Genomic DNA, 18,942 nt, shown 5'->3' with positions numbered 1-18,942 from the left:
ACAGAAACTGCCTTGTAACAAAAAAAATGCAAAAACCTCAGTGAAGGCCATGAGCTGCCACTCAATATTCAGCACACGGCCGGACTGCACGTCTCATTGCGGTTTCTACCACTTCTCAGTGTTTTCTACGCATGTGTGCATCAGTGTGTGAAGCGCCACCAGAATACATTCCTAACTGTGTCCATCTGAGCAGCTAGATTAGGTATATACTGGGGTTAACTGCTCTCCCTCTGGGGCACTTTAGACATTTCTTGAACTGTCCGTCTGTCACTGCAGGATAAAATACTTACATTTGTACTATTCACAACTGTCTGTTCTCCTGCCAACCTGATGTCCCTTCAACATCTCTATTTTTAGGATACCTGGCTGAGACTAAGGAGACACTTGCATTCTGAAACGCAGTTTCACACACGTGTTTGCAGCCGAAAGTGTGCAGTTGTCGGTGTGTGTGTGTGTGTGTGTGTGTGTGTGAGACTGAGAAGGAAACGCCGTTTGCTTAAACTATATAATTTAATGGACAGCAAAAATAGTCAAAGACAAGCGTGAGATCATTACATATTCTGCAGCCAGACTTAGGGTAATGAATGACCTCCTTGTAAAAACAGATGACAATGCTCAATCATAATCTTGTTACTTATGCTGTTAACAGAGTTGATCATGCAGTTTTAATTTAATGCGCTAAGCACTGGGTGGGCACCTCTTAAACCTGAGCTGACTTATTTTCTGGCTCTTTTTTCTACAGATTTTGAAAAGCTTGTCATCTGTGAGCACATATGGAGAGTTTGTTGACAATAATTTGATTAGAACAACAAGAAAATAAGCTGCTTTAAACTAAGGGCGATATCAAGAAAACACATTCATATGCATTATTATATTCTTGTGCAGACTTCTCTTGCATGTGAGCCTCCTTTCTCATTGCATGCTGGGACATGATTGCATGTGTAGCGTGCTCAGCCTCCAGACATTGGGGGAGAATTAAGCTGTGCACGTGTGTGCACGCAAATCCACTCAAACAGTGATCTGTGTGTAGTAATGCTAAAAATGAAGAATGAATTATAATTGGCTCGAATATGCACAATTTAATGTGTGTGTGTGTTATTGTGTGTGTGTGTCTGTGTCTGTGTGTCAATGTTTGTGCCCTATAATGACAATGCACCAGAAGGAAAATGGAAGCAGTCTTTTTGCCTCATTTCACCTGCCTTTTACCTTTTTCTCTGACACACACAGATATATATAGCGATTTAAGAGAGAAATAAAATGGCCTCAGATTGTAAGCAGCACCAAAATGCCCGAAGAGCCCACTGAAAGGGTAATTTTTTAACGTTAACAGTGAATATGTAATGCATTTTTTTCCTTTGTAACATTCTATTATAAGAAATGAAGACATATTCATTATTAAAGTGCACTTATGGAACCTCATTTTAGCTTTTCATGTTGGGTACTACAAAAAGACACATATAAGAATTTAGGGATTGTATGTATGGATGTTGAAGGTTAGCGAGGGCCAACTTTAATTCACTTCATGAACAACATTATACGAAAGAGCAGCACAAGACACGCATGAAAGTGGGAAATGAAAGTTAATTTAAAAGAAGAGAAGGAATGAAGAAATATTTTCCCCCTTTGGCTTATTTAGCTGTACATATGTGAGTCACCATGTCTTTGATTTGCAAATTAGGGCAACTGTTTTTCCGACCACTGTACCCCTTGTAAAGTATTCCCCTGATGCAAAGTGCATGTGAATATAGTTGTATGCATGTGCAACAGTACTGCAGTCCACAGGGGTGTGATGAGAGTGCATGTGAATATAGTTATATGCATGTGCAACAGTACTGCAGTCCACAGGGGTGTGATGAGAAGATAAAAGCTCCCTAAACAAATCAGTCTTATCTCTTATCTGGCCCAGTCAATCACATGATACTCTTATCACCAACATCAACAAAGAAAGGGGAGAGATGGAGAGTGTGAAAGGAGTGAGAGATGATTAGAGAAGAAAAATACCAACACAGAGGTATGAGGCAAAGGATAGAACAGGTAAAAAGGCAGAGAAGATAAAAAGAAAAGCAAAGATTAAAGAGAAAGACAATGGGAGGAAGATCAGAGAGAAGAGGAATGAGAGAGGGTTTTGCAGGACTAAAATAGACCAACTCAAATGAGAAAACTAACAAACCGTATCGAGCCCTACCAGATGTGTGTGTGCTTATGTGTGCAAGTGTGTGTTAGTGTGCTTCAGCGCTGCCATTATTAGGTGATGTAAAGAGCTAATGCAGTGGTAAATAAAAGCAGCACTTACTTCATTATTCATGGTGTCTGGGGGTCTCAGGCCCATGATTATGTGTGTGTGTGTGTCTGTACATGGCTGTGAGTGTGTATGCATGTACTGCATGTTTGATCTGTGTGTGAGTGTGTGTCTATCTTTTGAAGAGGATTTGAAACTTTGGGAGCTACAATGTGGGTCAGCAACTCTTCTCTCTCTCTCTCTCTCTCTCTCTCTCTCTCTCTCTCTCTCTCTCTCTCTCTCTCTCTCTCTCTCCTCTCCTTTCCTCTCCTCATTCACACAATCACAATATCCTTACTTTGAATCTTTATAAAGTGCTTTATAAAGACTGGGTCCACACTGTGAAGAATACATTTTTGGGAGAAACACCAGATCCTTGAAATTCAGCTTCATCCCAAAAAGCCATGTGGTTCAATCCGTGCTGTACAAACATGTTTGTGACCCAGTTGAGTCTCCCCCCCTCTGCTGTCTGAGCAGTGATCCACAGATGCTCCTCTCCACTCACGACTTGAGTCAGCTAGTATTACTGTCCTTCGTCCTAATACGAGAGACCTCAGCAAGGCCGCGCGAGGACGACCCCGATCCTCCAAGATGTTTGTCAGCCTCTAACCAGCGTCGTGGATGACTCATTTTTATTTTACGTCACACCACATGACCATTTGCACTTTTAATATGTTCCCTACTATTAAGTGTGTGCTTGTTGTAAATGTAATATGTGCTTTTTTGACACTCTTCTTCTTTATATTCATACCATATCGCATGCTCGGAGCAGCTCCACTAGACTTATTGGTGGTTAAAGGGGAACTATGCATGCTTAATTTACCCTAACTGAACAGCTTTGGTGTCATTTGAATGGTTATATGACTTTTTTCGGGTTGAATGGTGGCCAAATGGTGGCTCGCTTTCCCCTAGCGCCGGTAAGCGGGTAAACCACCCTTGCAACTTTGCAACTCAGCGTCAAAAAGTATTGCGGGATGTCAGGTCTTGTAATGTAACAAATTGCTTCACGGCACTGCACAGATACACGCCCCCATTCAGGAACCGGCTAACAAGGTAACGATGGAGTTTTTCACACTATTGTCAAGGCTGAAAAAAAAGAAGCAGAAAGAAGAACAGAGAAAGAGGAAATGGCAGACTGTACGAGCGAGGAGTCAGACACAAGTAAACATCGGAGAAATATCTATTCCGAAGCTGTAGGGGGAGCTCTAAAAAAACAGCAAAGGAAAGGCCAAAACTGCATAGCGGCCATTTAAACATGGTTTGAATTTTATATATATATACACTACCGGTCAAAAGTTTGGGGTCACTTACAAATTTCCATTACTGAGTGGGTGGCTGATCTTTAATGCAATATCTAAATTTCCCATTATCAGCAACCATTCATCCAATGTTCCAAAGGCACATTTTGTTTACTAATCTGATATTATTTTAAAAAACTAACTAAGAAAACATTAAACAACCCTTTTGCAATTATGTAAGCACATAATGTAATCTGGAAACGGCTGCCCTGGTTAAAAAAATAAAAGGCAACTTATCTCAGCTGGGATTCTGTCTATAATGGAGTCCAATGGAAATTTGTGAGTGACCCCAAACTTTTGACCAGTAGTGTACATGTATGCTTAGATGTCTATGTCCAGTGAAAATTATATATTTGTCCCTTAAAAGTACGGAAACATCAAGTAGAAACCAAGACCAAATAAACGCCTCTAACAACCCTGACACACCAAGCAGGCCATATAAGGCTAATCGTTTAAGCGCTTTCTGTCATCTCTCGTCACCACATCTTTTGTTAAGTTTCACCCAAATGTGTTGTCAAGGCTACAGCTGACTGCGAGCTGACCACCAGTAAACATTCTGCTCTGCCCTTGGATGGGAAGAAGGGCTGCAACTAACCTTTTCAAAAAATCGGACAATTATTACCATGATTGTTCCAATTACTAAATTAAGCGTTTTGTCTCTCGGATGTCAGAAATTTGGGATAAATGCCTTCACAGTTTCCCAAAGCCAAAAGGGACATTAGTAAATTGTGTATTTACTGTAATGGTTCTGTTTGCTGCGGCAGGTCGCCAAACGGCCGTTGCTTGGTTTTGGCTCGTTTGTTTTCAACATGTTGGCTGGGTTACAAACTTTCTCATTTTACAGCTAAACACTATGATATGTCTTTGAGAACGTTTGACGCGAGAAATAGGCAATGCAGCAACATAATCTGGTTTCATATTTGATCATTGCTGCCCAGTTTAACACTTTGATCAGAGTTCACGTGCCGTCATTGACACCGCGTTAGAGGTTCCTTGGCTCTGATTGGTTGTTTTTGTCCGGGCCCAGTCAAAACTTCCAGAAGCCATAAGGAGGAGGCAGAGGAATATGTTTATTTTTTTCACAGATGATCTGCCTCATATACTACTATCAGGGACAGTTTCAGCAAATACAAAACCTTATTGTTATAAAAGTTACCAACTGCAGCTTTAAAACCACAAAAACAATCATTTTGCAGTCACACAAGACAAATAAAGATGGAAAATCTTCTTACAGTGGCAAATTTGGTATTTTAATCAACTCCTCAATTAATCGTCTAATTGTTGCAACTCTAAGAAAGTAAGAAGTAAAAAAAGATAAACTTAACAAATGACCGTGAGTCCTATCCTTCTGTTTTAATGGAATTCAGATTGAGAATACTTTTGCGGCGACTGGCTAGCACTGTAAAGTATTTAGCTTGTGGAATAAAAAAGAAAAATCGGAGGCGAAAAATAAGGATTTACAGAATACGTTTTTTTTCAATTATTGATTCAATAGGATCAAACAGCTCACTCTCAGCCTCGTTGAATCAGCAAAAGAGGAGCTGAGAAGGGCCGCCTGAAGTACAAGTGGTGCCACACCACCCAACGTTTGCCAGAGACGAGGCTGCATGTATTTGTGTTCACAAAATCTGACGGAAGTTTCAACAACAATGTTCTGTACTCGCTTGGTTGTTTCCTTAGTATATTACCATACAGTCACACATATAAGCTGAAATATTTTGTAGTAGTACTGCTTTTTGTCCTGGTGCCTCACTTTCTTTCTTACTTCCTCTCTACCTTTCTTGTCTTTTCTCTCCCTTCCCTTGTTTTATCCAATCCCTTGCCTCTTTCCTGCCGTTCACTCTCCTTCAATCTTTTCCACTCCACTTTTTTATCTCTCTCTCTCTCTCTCTCTTTCTCTCTCTCTCTCTCTCTCTCTCTCTCTCTCTTCATCGCTCTTTTGTCCAGAAATGTAAGTGACCCATCTGTGATAGCAAAAGGTACATTAGGCATTAGGGAGTTCCCCTCCGGCCCTGTGTGAGCTTGTGTGTAAAACTCTGTGTGTATGTGTGCGTGTTTTTAACAGATATCGCCTGATGGACTCCTCCCAGGGGTGCTGTCCGTCTGCTTGGCCAATGAAATGCAGCCAATTACTCTGCAGGCCTCGCTGGCAGCCAATCAAATGGAAATGGGAAAGCTTAGAGATGATGGTGGGGTTTGGGGCATAGCACTTAAATTACACTATGTTAATGTACAGGAGTGCCGGTCGTGCATGAGTGCATGTATCCGTACACTGAATGATAGAACTGTTCTATTTCAATCCTTCTCTCCCTCTTCCTTGTTGTTGTAATATTAATGATGAATGTGCGAGTGTGGATGTGAGCAGATTTGAATAGAGCAGAGTGCTGCAGTGAGGGCAGCAGGGAGCGAGATCCCCCAGTTTTGTAAGACTCCTCTTGTTTAAAGCAATTCAGTTTGAGCAGTATTAGTAAGTATTCATTAAGCTTATTATTTTTTCAGTTTTTTCTTAGAGTGAGATTAAAAGATCAAGATCAATATCAATGTTATGTCTGTGTGTGAAAATATGGGGCTGGAGGCAGAACATGGTTAGCACACAGTAGTTTAGCATAAAGACTGTAGCCTGGCTCTGTTTGAAATGAAATGAACAAATTGTATCTTGCTTGTTTAATCCAAAATTACAATAACAACAAACAATTGAAGCATCCTGAAGCCATGAGATGATCCTATCATCTCATGCTGAAAGAAAGAAAATAAGCACATTGTCCAACTTGTTAAATGGATTCCTTTCCATGCCCTTAATGGACCTGTCGCCCCCTTTTGCTTTCTCTCTGTTTTCATCTTCCTCCCTTCTTGTCTCTTTCCCCGACTTTCTCACTCACACCGCTCCTTTTCTTCTTTTCTTATCTATCTTCCTACCACTCCTACCAGTTTTGTCCTCGTCAAAGTAGGTCTCTAGAGCTCAGTGTCTGTCGGTTGGTGGCTCTGGTGATGAATCACTGACGCCGCCAGTGTATTTAGTGATGACCACGACAGCTGACTGATGCATCTCTGTGGAGGAAACTATCAGCACATTATGCAGTATTGATCTGCCCCCACTTAGTTGGATGTCAGAGTGGAAGCAGGGGGTAATGTGATGGGAGATGGCATGTCCTCTGTACTGTAATATATATTAACATATGGCTATATATTTAGCAAATTAAATGAAGGAAAAGACTATCTTGCCACGGTAGTAGATAAAACATTTGTTAACTCTTCTACAACAATTATTATAAAATATCCATTAATAAGAACCCGACCCAGACTGATTCTTTTACAACCTATCAACCCAGTATATTCTTAGTGATTTATTTATAAAGTATCAATTAATGATTTATTGCTATAAATAAAGCCAGTAGAACACATGGAACTGTTATAAGGAATATATCAATTCACTTATTGTACAGATTAAACACAAGCGCTATACCGTGTTTATTAGTAAACTTTAGAGGTGCTGGGCAGACTTTGTTACCTTTGGACAGAGCCTGAGTCTTCCCTCTCTTCCCTGTCTTTATGCTAAGCTAAGCCAATCATCTCTTGGCTGCAACTTCTAATTGAAGGGACAGTTTTGAGATAGGACTGCACAATATACCGTTTTTGATTTTTTTGATGGTCATTGCGATATTAATTTGCACGATAGTCACATTGCGAAGGACTGCAACATGTGCAAAAGACACACAGATTTTTTGTTAGTTGAAAGCATATATCAGTAGAAAACTTCCGGTCTCAAGCTTGCGTCTCTAACCAGCCACCAGTTTCTGCAAGCATCTGACAGACACAGCTACGTGCAAATAAGTTCAAAACATTCACAATATGCCACAATGACACAGCAGCACACTGTAAAACAGATGTAGGACCTGTGTTGTTACGTGTCATCAGAACGGTGATAAGATTTAGCGTCCAGTGAACTCTCAGTGAACAACATCTCAACTTGATTTTTGGAACATATAGTCCAGTCAATCTGCCAAACAGCAAAGATATGTGCCGTGGTATTGACCTGGCGAAGCTAATTTGCACTGAACTGAAGTAATATTTTCCCTCATTTAATTTCTTTTCAACGTTCTCATGACATTGCTCCATTCTCTTTTTTTCCCATGCGTACGGCAGCTGAATGATCAAACTCCGTCTCTCATTGTTTTGCTGCGCAGGAGCTTCGGCAAACCACTCTGATGTTGTTCCTGTAAACGTGAAATTAAGATGGAAATGATTTCACAGCAGGACTCATGTGCCCTACCGCCACCTCAGCCTTTTTTTCTGGGCTGCTTTAGTACTCCATAAATGTAGATCTAGGTGTTGTTATTCCTGTGTAAAACTGGCCTTTAAGGCCTTTGATTTTCTTGTTTTTCCTGGGCAGTGGGTGTTCTTCTATTCTGTTTGGGCTGAGGTTTATATTATGTTCTTTGTGTCTTTGGAATGAACCTGGCATGATACATAGCCCTCTGGCACACACACACACACGCACGCACGCACACACACACACACACACTGAATCCCTTTCACTTTGAGTATAGAATGCATGTATCATAGCCTGACCACAAGCTTGTATTTGTGTATGTAGATTATTTGTGACATTGTGTTTGTGTGGAAGAGTGCATGATCATTTCTAATAAACAACTCCTCAGATTAGGTTCCCGATTTCATCTCTCCACATCCCGTTGCCTTGCACTGAATCTGAAACACTTCCATCTTAATAGCGCTTTTAGGTTGCTGCACGTTAAGTGCTTCTATTCAGGATTACTACATGCAATACTTAAAGTAAAGAAAGAAAACACTTTTAAAAAAGTAATGCAGTGACTCCTAATTCAGTCTTTTTGATTGTGATTAGCGCCTCTGCTCATCCTTACTATTGTTTTCATTGAAAAGCTATTCTAAAGTGCAACGTGGACATGGAGAGAAAGGGAATAGAAAGGAAGTAGAAACAGGTAATTGAAGGATACAAAAGAAGGAAGGAGGTTAGAAAAAGAAACAATGGGACCAAGCAGAATAAAATAAGAAGGAACAAATGGAGGAAGGACTGCAGGAAGGAAGGAAGGAAGGAAAAGGGTGAAATTAGGATAGCACAATAGGGAGGACATCCAATGGTATAATTATGATGGTTATGACTGTTGATGATGGCATTATGGACAGTGAAGACAATTTCCATAACAATGACTCTATTATGACTGTGGATTCTATAATGGTGATACCAAAAAGTTGTGTGCATGTGACGGAAGTGAAATGCAACAATATGTCAAAATCTAGTAAAGGCAGTAATGCACAAATAAATAACAAGTGGGGCTGTGGAGAAAAAGGATACAGTAATCAGATTACCAAGAACGGGGCGGTGTGAAGGGAATCTACAGCCCATATCTCTGGATATTAATTAGTCATATTTGGTTGTTTCTCTTTTATCGATATGGCTTTTGGATAAATTGTGTACTCCCAGCACTGATTACAGCTATTCCGGTTTAGTTTTAAGGTTAGGTCCTGGAGGAGTGCAGCAGAATACTAGCTTTATTAGAATAGATAGGACGTGGGTGGGAGAGGGCAAGATGTATAGAGGGAGGCGAGAAAAGACAGAGCCCCTGGACAGAGAGTTAACGGAAAGAAAGGGAGACACAGAGAGGAAGATATTGGACTTATTAGAGAATAGAGTGAGTGGGAGAAGAGGGCAAACACAGAGAGACAAAGATAGAGACCGAGCGAGAGGGATGATGTTATTTTGTCAGTGTTTCCCCGTGGGGGCTCGACTGCTTGTTAAAAAGTCCTATACCACAGCAATAACACACATATACACACAAGTATCACACACACACACACACACACACACACACACACACACACACACACACACACACACACACACAGACACTGCTCTTTAGTGGTAAACTTTGAATAGGTCTCTTCCTGCCTCTGTGTGTGTTATCTATTAAAATGGACTGCATTCATGCCGAATATATATAATATATACCTTTATGACGTCAATCACAGCCATGTTTAATAATATGTCCGCGCTTGTGTGTGGGTGTGTGTGTGTGTGTGTGTGTGTGTGTTTGTGTGTGTGTGTGTGTGTGTTAGTGTGTGTGTGTGTGTTTGTGTGTAGCTCCTAATGCAGATGAAGGCTGCTGGTTCCCTGTAATTATTGTCAAACAAAAACAAAGGATATCTGCTCCCCTCGTTTTACACAAAGTAGTTTATTAACACCTGCACAGCCCACTTCAAGAACAAACACTCATATTCACAGTGCAATCTGCTTATTGCTTTAAAAAGACTGGAATCAACCAAATTTACTTCTACAGTGTCATGAGAGTCTGTCAGAGCCATTTACAAAGAAATATGCAGTAAACTTGCATAATGTGTTAGTAAAAGACATTAAAGCACACTGATATTGTTCTCTGCAGTGCTTGAATGGCATTGGTGCATTGTATCTACATAAGAGTGACATGACACTGTCATGAACGTGTCATGAACATTATAAACAAGTTGTAAACGCTTGAAATGGAATGAAATGACGCTCCTTTTAGTAGTTTTGTTGTGTCAAGTTATGGTTATGGTTAAGGTTCATGAGTCAGGACAGTGTCATGTCACTCTTATCTAGATACCTTCAAGTAAAGTGTTGCTCAATTTACTGTAATTTGATTTTAATTTCAATATTTTTTGCAAGTGATGGAATGCTGCTACATGTTTTGCAGCCCAGTTTGTTTTCTTTCAAAACGTGTCAGCTGTTTGTGGAGCAAAAATACATAAATTGTTTCCTTGACCAACAGCCAAGCCAAGATGGGTCTAGCCATGTGTTTCGTTACTCACATTATTGTTGACGTCGGTGTCATTGACTAAGATATACAATACTATTAGTAGTTGCACACTGCGCTAGCTGTTGCGCTCACATCATGGTTGAATTTTGCCTGGCTAACAAAACAACTTACACACTCGACCCACTTCTTTTTAGTGTTTAGGTTTTCATGCTGTTTGTGTCTATACAGGCTTTGTTGGGTGCATTTAGCATATCTGAGATAAAGTCTATTTTCATATAATGTCATTGGCTTACATTATATTCTTTTAATCTCAGGTTTGAATTATGAAATTGGTTTCAAAGGGGATTATAAACCAAGGATTTCAGAAGGTTTTCTCGGGGCGTTTCTGTTAAAGTAACTAAAATCAGAAATAAGCCCGTATGCACAGTTTATGGGTTCATACTAACTTATGCTCATAATAACTTTTACACATACATCAGGATTTAGCCATGCCATTTCACCTTGAAGATGAACAGCCGACGGGCAGGTTGCATCATCTACATGAATCTGCATATAGGGTTTACGATTCTCTTTCTTTTGTAAATTAGACATGGCCTAAAAAAAATGGCAAAACTTGTAACAATGTATTGTTAACAATGTAGGGATGGTGTCACGGTACACACGTATGGTGGAACGCAAAGTCAAAAAACACTTTGAGATAAATGATTTAAAGGTGTTTTAAGCAATGTTGGGTGACGGCACTTCTTGTTTAAGTTTGAAGTATGTTCAAGTTTTGAAGTATGTTCAAGCAAACCAGTTTTTTTTTTGCAGTGTGTTCAGGAGACAGGCAGCTAGCAGATAGTGAGGAGATGTTTGATGTATGTGACAAAAAATGTTGTCGCCTAAAAAACGTATGACATCGCTTAGAGCACCTTTTAAAGGCTTTGCGAGGTCTAAAGTCTTTTCATAATGCTGCCTGAATTTAATAAAAAGTGTTTTTTATCGTCATTACTATTAGAAGTCAGCACACCCTTCAGTAGAGCCTTGCTGTTCCACACATGAAAATGTTTAGTCCAGTGTCAATGTCAAGTCCTATGACATCTTTCTAATTATGAGTTTTATTTATTTGGGGAAGAAAACTGATTGAAACTATCTCTTCTCAGATTATCTACATCTACTGTGTTTGCATTTGACAGAGGATATAAAAAAAGTTTATTACTTGTTGGAAATAGCATGTGGTCTTGGTACAAGGTGATTATATCGCTTCCTCCTGCTGAAAAGTGTCAGTTTAATAACGTGTTTTGGCAAACATACAGAATATACCTTGGGAAACTTATGAATATGGCCTGAATCCTCATATCTTTAATTTGAGTTACATCCACCCCACCAAGCAGCACTTGTTTTCAGCAAAAGGTTCTACTTTCCTAATTGGCTTGCCTGTATTTTGTCTATCTTCTTTCCTCAAAAGTACTCAGTGGGAGGCAGAAGTAAATGCTGGCAGAACATAAATTGTCATTTCTTGGACATTTAGAATTTTTGTATACATTTTCTCCGGTCCTTGGGTCTTTTTGGCATCTGATGTTGTATTAGCGCCAATCCAGCACCACAGACACAGAGACACCTGTTTTTTGGCGAAACTGCAAAAATTAAAACTAAATAATTGGATAGCTTTGAACTTCAGAGTCTGAAGTTGCCAAGATGCAAAGCCAAATTCTATATAAGTATGATACTGTACAAATAATCTAGTGTGTAGATGTTTAGCATTTTCATATTGAATCTCCACCTGTCATATTTTCTTAAAGTTTGTATAACATTTGCCATATTTTTTTACTTGTCTTATATTTCCTTTCCGGACTTAATATTGGCAAATTTCACTTTGGTAAACGCAGTGCATTAACTGTGTACAGTCAGTGCTGGAAGAAGTATTTAGACTCTTTGCTAAAGTAAGAGTACTAATACCACACTACCACAAGTAAAAGTATGTAAGTATCATCAAGAAAATATACTTAACAAAGGAGATTAATGTAGTGGAGTTAAAAGTATTACTCTCTGAGATGTAGTGGAGTAGAAGTAGAAAGTGGCATGAAAAGAAAAGATTGAAGTAAAGTACAAGTACCTTGCATTTTTACTTAGTAAGTCAAGTGCAGTCCTTGAGTAAATGTACTTAATTACATTCCACCACTGTTTACAGTAATCAGTTATTTTATCATTCAGTTTCTGACGGTTATTTGTTTGAAGTTTTGGCTCCACTGTGACTCTCGGTCTTTCCACAGACATTTCAAGCTTCTTTCTTTTGCTGCAGCTATTTTTATGCCTGTCTGTTTAAATTTAGTAACACCAATTGCGTTTCTCTTCCAGTGAACACTGCAGAGTTTTAAACCCAACAGATAGCAGGGTATCTATGGCAGACATAAGGGATATAGGTATAGGTAAATGTATGTATATATATATGTACAGTACATACATACATATACATACACACCCTTATATGGCAAATATTTGCAGGTTTTGGCATGCATGTGTACTAACCTAACCTTTATCTTGGTGAGTGTGTACATCACAGCCTCACCACGCTATTCACTACACACTCATCTGTGTGTGTTTGGCTTGTTGTTTATTGTACATGTGTGTTTGTCATCCGACCAGACAGTCCATGATGCTATCAGCGGCAGAGGATATTAGGACTACTATTTATAACTCCCCTCTATCTCAACTTAGACACACTGTCCTGCCCCCAGGGGCAGGTGCTTGTTTGTGTGTGTGTGCGTCATGGTGGACGTGTGTGTCTGTTTGTGTCTGCTACAGAGTGGGAAGTTTGAGAGCGGGAGACGTGGTAGACAGTGCAAGAGGGAAAGACCTTTGAAAGACAGACTATGTTTATGTACGTACGTGTGTGTTTGTGTGGGCGCTGCTTGCTGGGGGTTTGAGTGGAAACAAAAGACATGTCACACTTGACAAGGGTGAAATATTAGGACATGATTGACTGTTTTCTGACATTACGGATTTTGAGCCGTCGCAATAACGAACATCTTACGCTGCTTGGTCACTCCATCAGTCTCTTCTCCAGTCCTCAACCCATCTCTTTTTCTCTTTTATTTGCCCTGCATCCTCCTTGTCTCTATTTTAATGGAACTTTTTCTGCCTGCCACTCTAAAGCAAATTTGCTGTTTTTTTTGTTGCTTTCCTTTAGATTTAATTTCTTATTTTGTTCTCTATATCTGTTCTACCTTTGAATCATATTGTCTCCTTCTTTCTCTCTCTCTCACTCAACTGCATTGTACATGTAATGAGCAATAACAAAACATACTATATACAAATATGAAATACAACACACAAGCACATACATGATTGGAAGATGTATCATAATGCACAGTTGTATGAAATGTAGGGATCCCATCTTCTGCATTTTAGTTTTTGATTCTCCTGGAAAGAGACATTTTAACAGAGAGATTTCAGATGACAGAAACCGGATTGAAGTTGTGGTTGTCTTCTCTCTCTCAGCAGGAGAGTGAGAACAAAGACAACGATGTGAGGATTTATTCAGTTCTTTGTTCTCAGAGACCTGAAGTGTCTGCTTCACTCAAGTGTTCAATAGAGGGGGCCTCTGGTCTCAGAATTATAGGTTAGGCCAACATAAAGTGCCAAATTTCTGAGATAGAATATTGAAGCCGGGCTCACCATTTGCACATTGCAAGCTGCGTTTCTGATCATGCATAGAATAAAATGAGTATTCAACCCAATCTAAACCTAATCTCTTCAGTCCCGTTGCGTTTTGTTGGGTTCAATGAAATGAGATCCTGTTAAATTATGAGACAGAAATTGGCCTGCACAAATAAGCACAGGCACGTGCCCAGTCTCATTTGAGACCAGAAAAGAGCAATTATTTTGTCATAAGGAAGATTTCCCTTTTGTGGGAGAATTTGGCATCCTCTCCCGGAGTTCCTGGAGATTGAATCCTTTCAGACAGGCATACACACACACACACACACACACGCACACACACACACACACAAACTATTGGCAAAATACAAAAAATGAAACAGAATTCTTTAAAGATTATTTATATCCAGTGTTAGCTTTAGCTAAATTTAATTTTATGAGCATAAGCAGTGTTTAGCACAGCGACTAAACATACCTTTTTATTTATTTTGTAAGAAAAAAACCTTTTATTAATGAAATCAAAGGACATTTTGATGGCACTTTGTGAGACAGGTGTTTTGTCAACAGTTGGCTGTATTGAATGTCTGTACGTTGATAACGATGACATAAAAAAAGCATACGAAACATAAAATTCCATCCAAATTTACATATTAATCTGCCATATTTTTCAACTATATGTATTCCATGACTGACCCTGTGTCGTCAGCTTAGTGTGGGAGTATTGGCCACTGTTGTGATGAAGACAGGAAGTGACTGACTCTTGTAGCATGACCTCCCTCCTATCCCACCATGCTCAAGCATTGCTTCAGTTTCTACCCTATTAGAGCATGCATACACACAGACACACACACACAAACACACACACACACACACACACAAACACATTCAGAGCCTCTGAAGAGCACTTGTGTCGGAGTATCGAGTGAGCCAACCTCATATAAAGATACAATACCATTAAAGAGCACTCCGAGTCTTGATATACAGGGAAAGAGATACACACACACACACACACACACACACACTCACTACCGCACAAATAATGCAAACATTGAATACCCACATTATTCAGAAGCTATCAACACAGTAGAAAATGAAAGCTAGGTCATGCATATAGCAATTAAATTGCACACAATGCACTGATATGGGTACAAATGCAATCCACTACACACTTTGCCTGCTTCCTACTTGTGTCTATTTGTATCCATCTTCACCCAGTTGCATTACATGCATACCCACTCTGTGTCTTAGACGTGTGACTTCGTCTACAGGAAAAGTGCTGTATAGTAATAGACCAGCAGACCAGTAGGTTGCACATGGGACAGGGCGACTGGAGAGGGGGGCCGGGGGCCATGTATTGCGAGTTTTTTTTGGAGCAACCGCATTCCCTCAGTTGGAGCATTGAAGATGGGTCTAGGGTGTGTCTCCATTATGACAATGACCTGAAGCACAACAGTTCTATTACGTATTTGCAGCTGTATCATACAAATAAATAGTTCAAAAATCATACATTGGGATTTCTGGATTTTATTTTTGTTTGTGATTATGTCTCTCACAGTGGACATGCACCTACAATGACAATTTCAGATACCTCCATACATTCTAAGTGGAAGATCTTGCAAATTAGCAGTGTGTTGAAATACTAATTTTCCAAACTTTATATTACATCATTTACAATACACAGCATGTTTTTTAATATTTCTTTCGGGGGGGGGGGCAACCCTCAGATGGGGTGGGTCCTGACCACACCAACCCCCCTGTGATTCAACCCTAACCCAAACCCTATGGTAGTAACTGGTCGCTTGTCTTTTTCTTTTGTTCTTCTTCCAAACATGTCAGTCATTAGGCCTCTCTATAGACAGTAGGCTTCTTTAAAATGCATTTGCAACATATAGGATTGAGGCTAATGCTACGTGACATTACACTACACAGTACTATAGCCCCTAGCATTACAGTCGCTTCCTCATCAGACACACCAACACTATTCTTTTTCAACTTTAGTCCTGAATATGCAGGCTGCAGGCAGCGTGTACATGTAGTGCACTATTTCTTTGTGTTAGTGTATGTGTTCCATGTGTTGATGTTTAAGAGCAGGTGTAATGTTACGACGTAACGACGGGCAGAATCTCTTTTTCTTTTTTTGTGTCATACCTCTTGCTCCAACCCGTTTTTCTGGGTCACTTAGTTCTCATTCTTATTTTCAGTTTCATAGCTGTCAGGTTGCAGCCACAAACACACACACACACACACACACACACAAACATGACGTGCACACCCACCAACCTGCAAGTCTATCATAATTACAATGCCAAAGACAAGTGGTGTCAAGATAAGTCATGTGTTAACTCACTGACATTTCAACACAAATCTACACACAACAGATCATACAACAAACAAGGATGAAGTAACGCTTTGTCACTCCATACATTCCGTGGTGCCACACTCTTCTTTTTCTTCCACGGTATTCTTCATTATTTACTTTGAGTCATTTCACATAATTTAATAGCCTGCACCATAATGACTCATTAAAAACGAAAACCTACAAAATGAATGAATAGAGTTAATTTGTCCACCTGTAATAGGGCTTGTCGGCTCTGTCCAAGCCCGTGTCTCAGTTTGGCTGAATTAAGTGTCAAATGAGTCTGAGTCATGTTTAATGGAGTGGATGCAAGTGACTCAAGAGTGAATGTAACTTTCGTTCCCCAGAATCAGGCCCACAGAGTTCTGCAGCCCGCCTGTACTGCACCAATCCAATTTGGGCTTAATTGAATTGTTCTAAACCCTTCATCCATATATTTTATTCACAAGAAGCTTACTACTCTCAATCCGTGTGTTTGTGTGTGTGTGTGTGTGTGTGTGTGTGTGTGTGGGTGTGTGTGTGTGTGTGTGTGTGTGTGTTTGTGTGTGTGTGTGTGTGTGTGTGTGTGTGTGTGTGTGTGTGTAGGAGAGAGAGAGAGTGTATGTGTACTGGCAAACTTGCTCTGTTGTTGATTGATAGTTCTGAGAGGCAGTCTGAATTTGCTATTAGTTTACTATTAAGGGATTTGAAACAAAAATCCAACTAAATCTCTTCTTTGCCTTCCCCCTTCTTTCCCTTTTCCCTCCATCCTTTGCCCCAATTTTCTTTTCTCAGGATGTGAAGTCGACATTCTTCCAGTTCGGTGCCTCCATCCAGCAGGAGGCTCTGCTGATGCTGAACATCATGGAGGAGTATGACTGGCACATCTTCTCCATTGTCACATCAAAGTTCCCCGGCTATCAGGAGTTCATCAACATCCTAAAACTTACAGTGGACAACAGGTAGGCTCCACTATACACATGCCTTGCTCTGTTCTCCACAACGTACTTCCATCTGTTTACTATTAAGTTGGATAGGCTAGCTAAAAAGAGGATTCTGCAGCAAAATGCTGTAACTCCAGAAGTAATGAAATCCCATTGGTGCTGTACTTTACCAGTCCAGATCATAGACTGTATAAAAGATGGACGAAACATCTCTACTTCATCCTACTGTGCAAACGTGAGGCCAAACTATCCAGGATACAGGTGCTGCCATCTAGTAATTTTGCAGCCAGAGTCAGGCTGTAGTGATCAAGCAGTGGAGCCGTGGAATCAAAGTCCCGCCCTTACACCCGCTCAACGAATTGTGAGTTAATCACAGCTGTCAATCATGACATTTAATCCTGTTAACATAGCATTAATTAACTAATCCCAACCAATGAACAATTAAACAAACAACAGCATTGTAAGAACTACTTAAAATGTCAGAAACCATCATTATAAAAAATACATTGGATGTGTGCTTTATTAGTGTTTCACAAAGTACAGCAAAGGCCAGTGGGAATGACATCAGTTTTGCAGGTATTTTGTTATACACCAAAGTATTGGTCTGGACATTTCACTCAAAACCACAAACATCTACTTGGCATTAAGAGGAAACAAAGTCAGTAGTTGACATAGTCTGGGAACAATGCGTTTCTGCAGAGAGGTTTGTGCAAATCCATCAAGTAGATGCTGAGATATTTCACTGGATAAGTAAAATTTGACCTGCTGGTACAGTATGTAGAGAAAAAGTCCTCCTCCGTGCAACATGGATCCCTTTACCAAATGGTACGGCAGCCCCTCTAACTGTTTTTAAGATATTTTAGTCTGGACCACAGTGGTGACTTCAAGTGACCACCGAGTCATGACGCTAGCTAACAGGACTAAAAATCTACAAGGAAAAGGTAGTTTTTTTTTACAGTACTTAAAAGTGTAAACCAACCTTACCGAGCCTTAAAAGAATAACTTGCCATGTAGTCAAAAAACTTTAAATTATATTAAACATGCATAGCCTTGGTAAGAGGAACTATGATTGACACAAAGAACGGGCTGTTTTTCTCTCCCTCATCTACCTTTTGGGTCACTTTTCCTTAAATCACCTCTTAAAGCCAACAGTCCACATTAAGACTGAAGACAACAAGTACTGCAGTTCTTAGGGATGTCCTGATCCCGATTGCAAATATCAGATCAGGGCCGATGTGAATATTTCTGATCAGTGATCACCATTTACTCTAATTATCATTATTATTTACATCAGCTCGTAGGGATCGCCACCTTGAACCACACATGCCCTGCGTCACAGACACACCGCCAGGCCTTCGGGATGCCAGCACTTTCAAACCAATGTGGAGTGGGGTCATTCACCAGTGTACGGAGTGTGTCTCTTAGCTTGCGAGCCCTTGGCAACGAGTATAAAACTCTGTCTTTTTTAGTCATCCATTTTACAGAAGTGGATTACTCCAATCATCCACACTTATTCCTTTATTCCACCAGGAAACCACACCTACAGGCCTTTGTTTGTTAGACCCAAACATTTCATTTCTCCAAGCCTATTTCTCTATTTTCAATCAATCAATCAAAACCTTTATTTGTCCCCAAGGGGCGATTCATTTGCTGCAGTAGCAAGAAACTGACACACGGT

General features: G+C 40.0%; 1 protein-coding gene across 2 annotated transcripts in view; it reads left to right on the top strand.

The window, feature by feature from the left end:
- The window catches only part of grin2aa (glutamate receptor, ionotropic, N-methyl D-aspartate 2A, a), a 138,301-nt gene that overhangs the window by 66,460 nt on the left and 52,899 nt on the right, over nucleotides 1–18,942 (top strand). For both annotated transcript variants that reach the window (XM_034895003.1, XM_034895004.1), the window contains exon 3: nucleotides 17,116–17,282. In XM_034895003.1, the coding sequence (XP_034750894.1) occupies nucleotides 17,116–17,282 (167 nt within the window). The remainder of the gene's footprint in view (nucleotides 1–17,115; nucleotides 17,283–18,942) is intronic.

The sequence above is a fragment of the Etheostoma cragini genome, chromosome 15, assembly GCF_013103735.1.
Source record: "Etheostoma cragini isolate CJK2018 chromosome 15, CSU_Ecrag_1.0, whole genome shotgun sequence".
NCBI lineage: Eukaryota > Metazoa > Chordata > Actinopteri > Perciformes > Percidae > Etheostoma > Etheostoma cragini.
The sequence above is the reverse complement of the archived record's forward strand: the minus strand, read 5'-3'. Positions and strand labels throughout refer to the sequence as shown.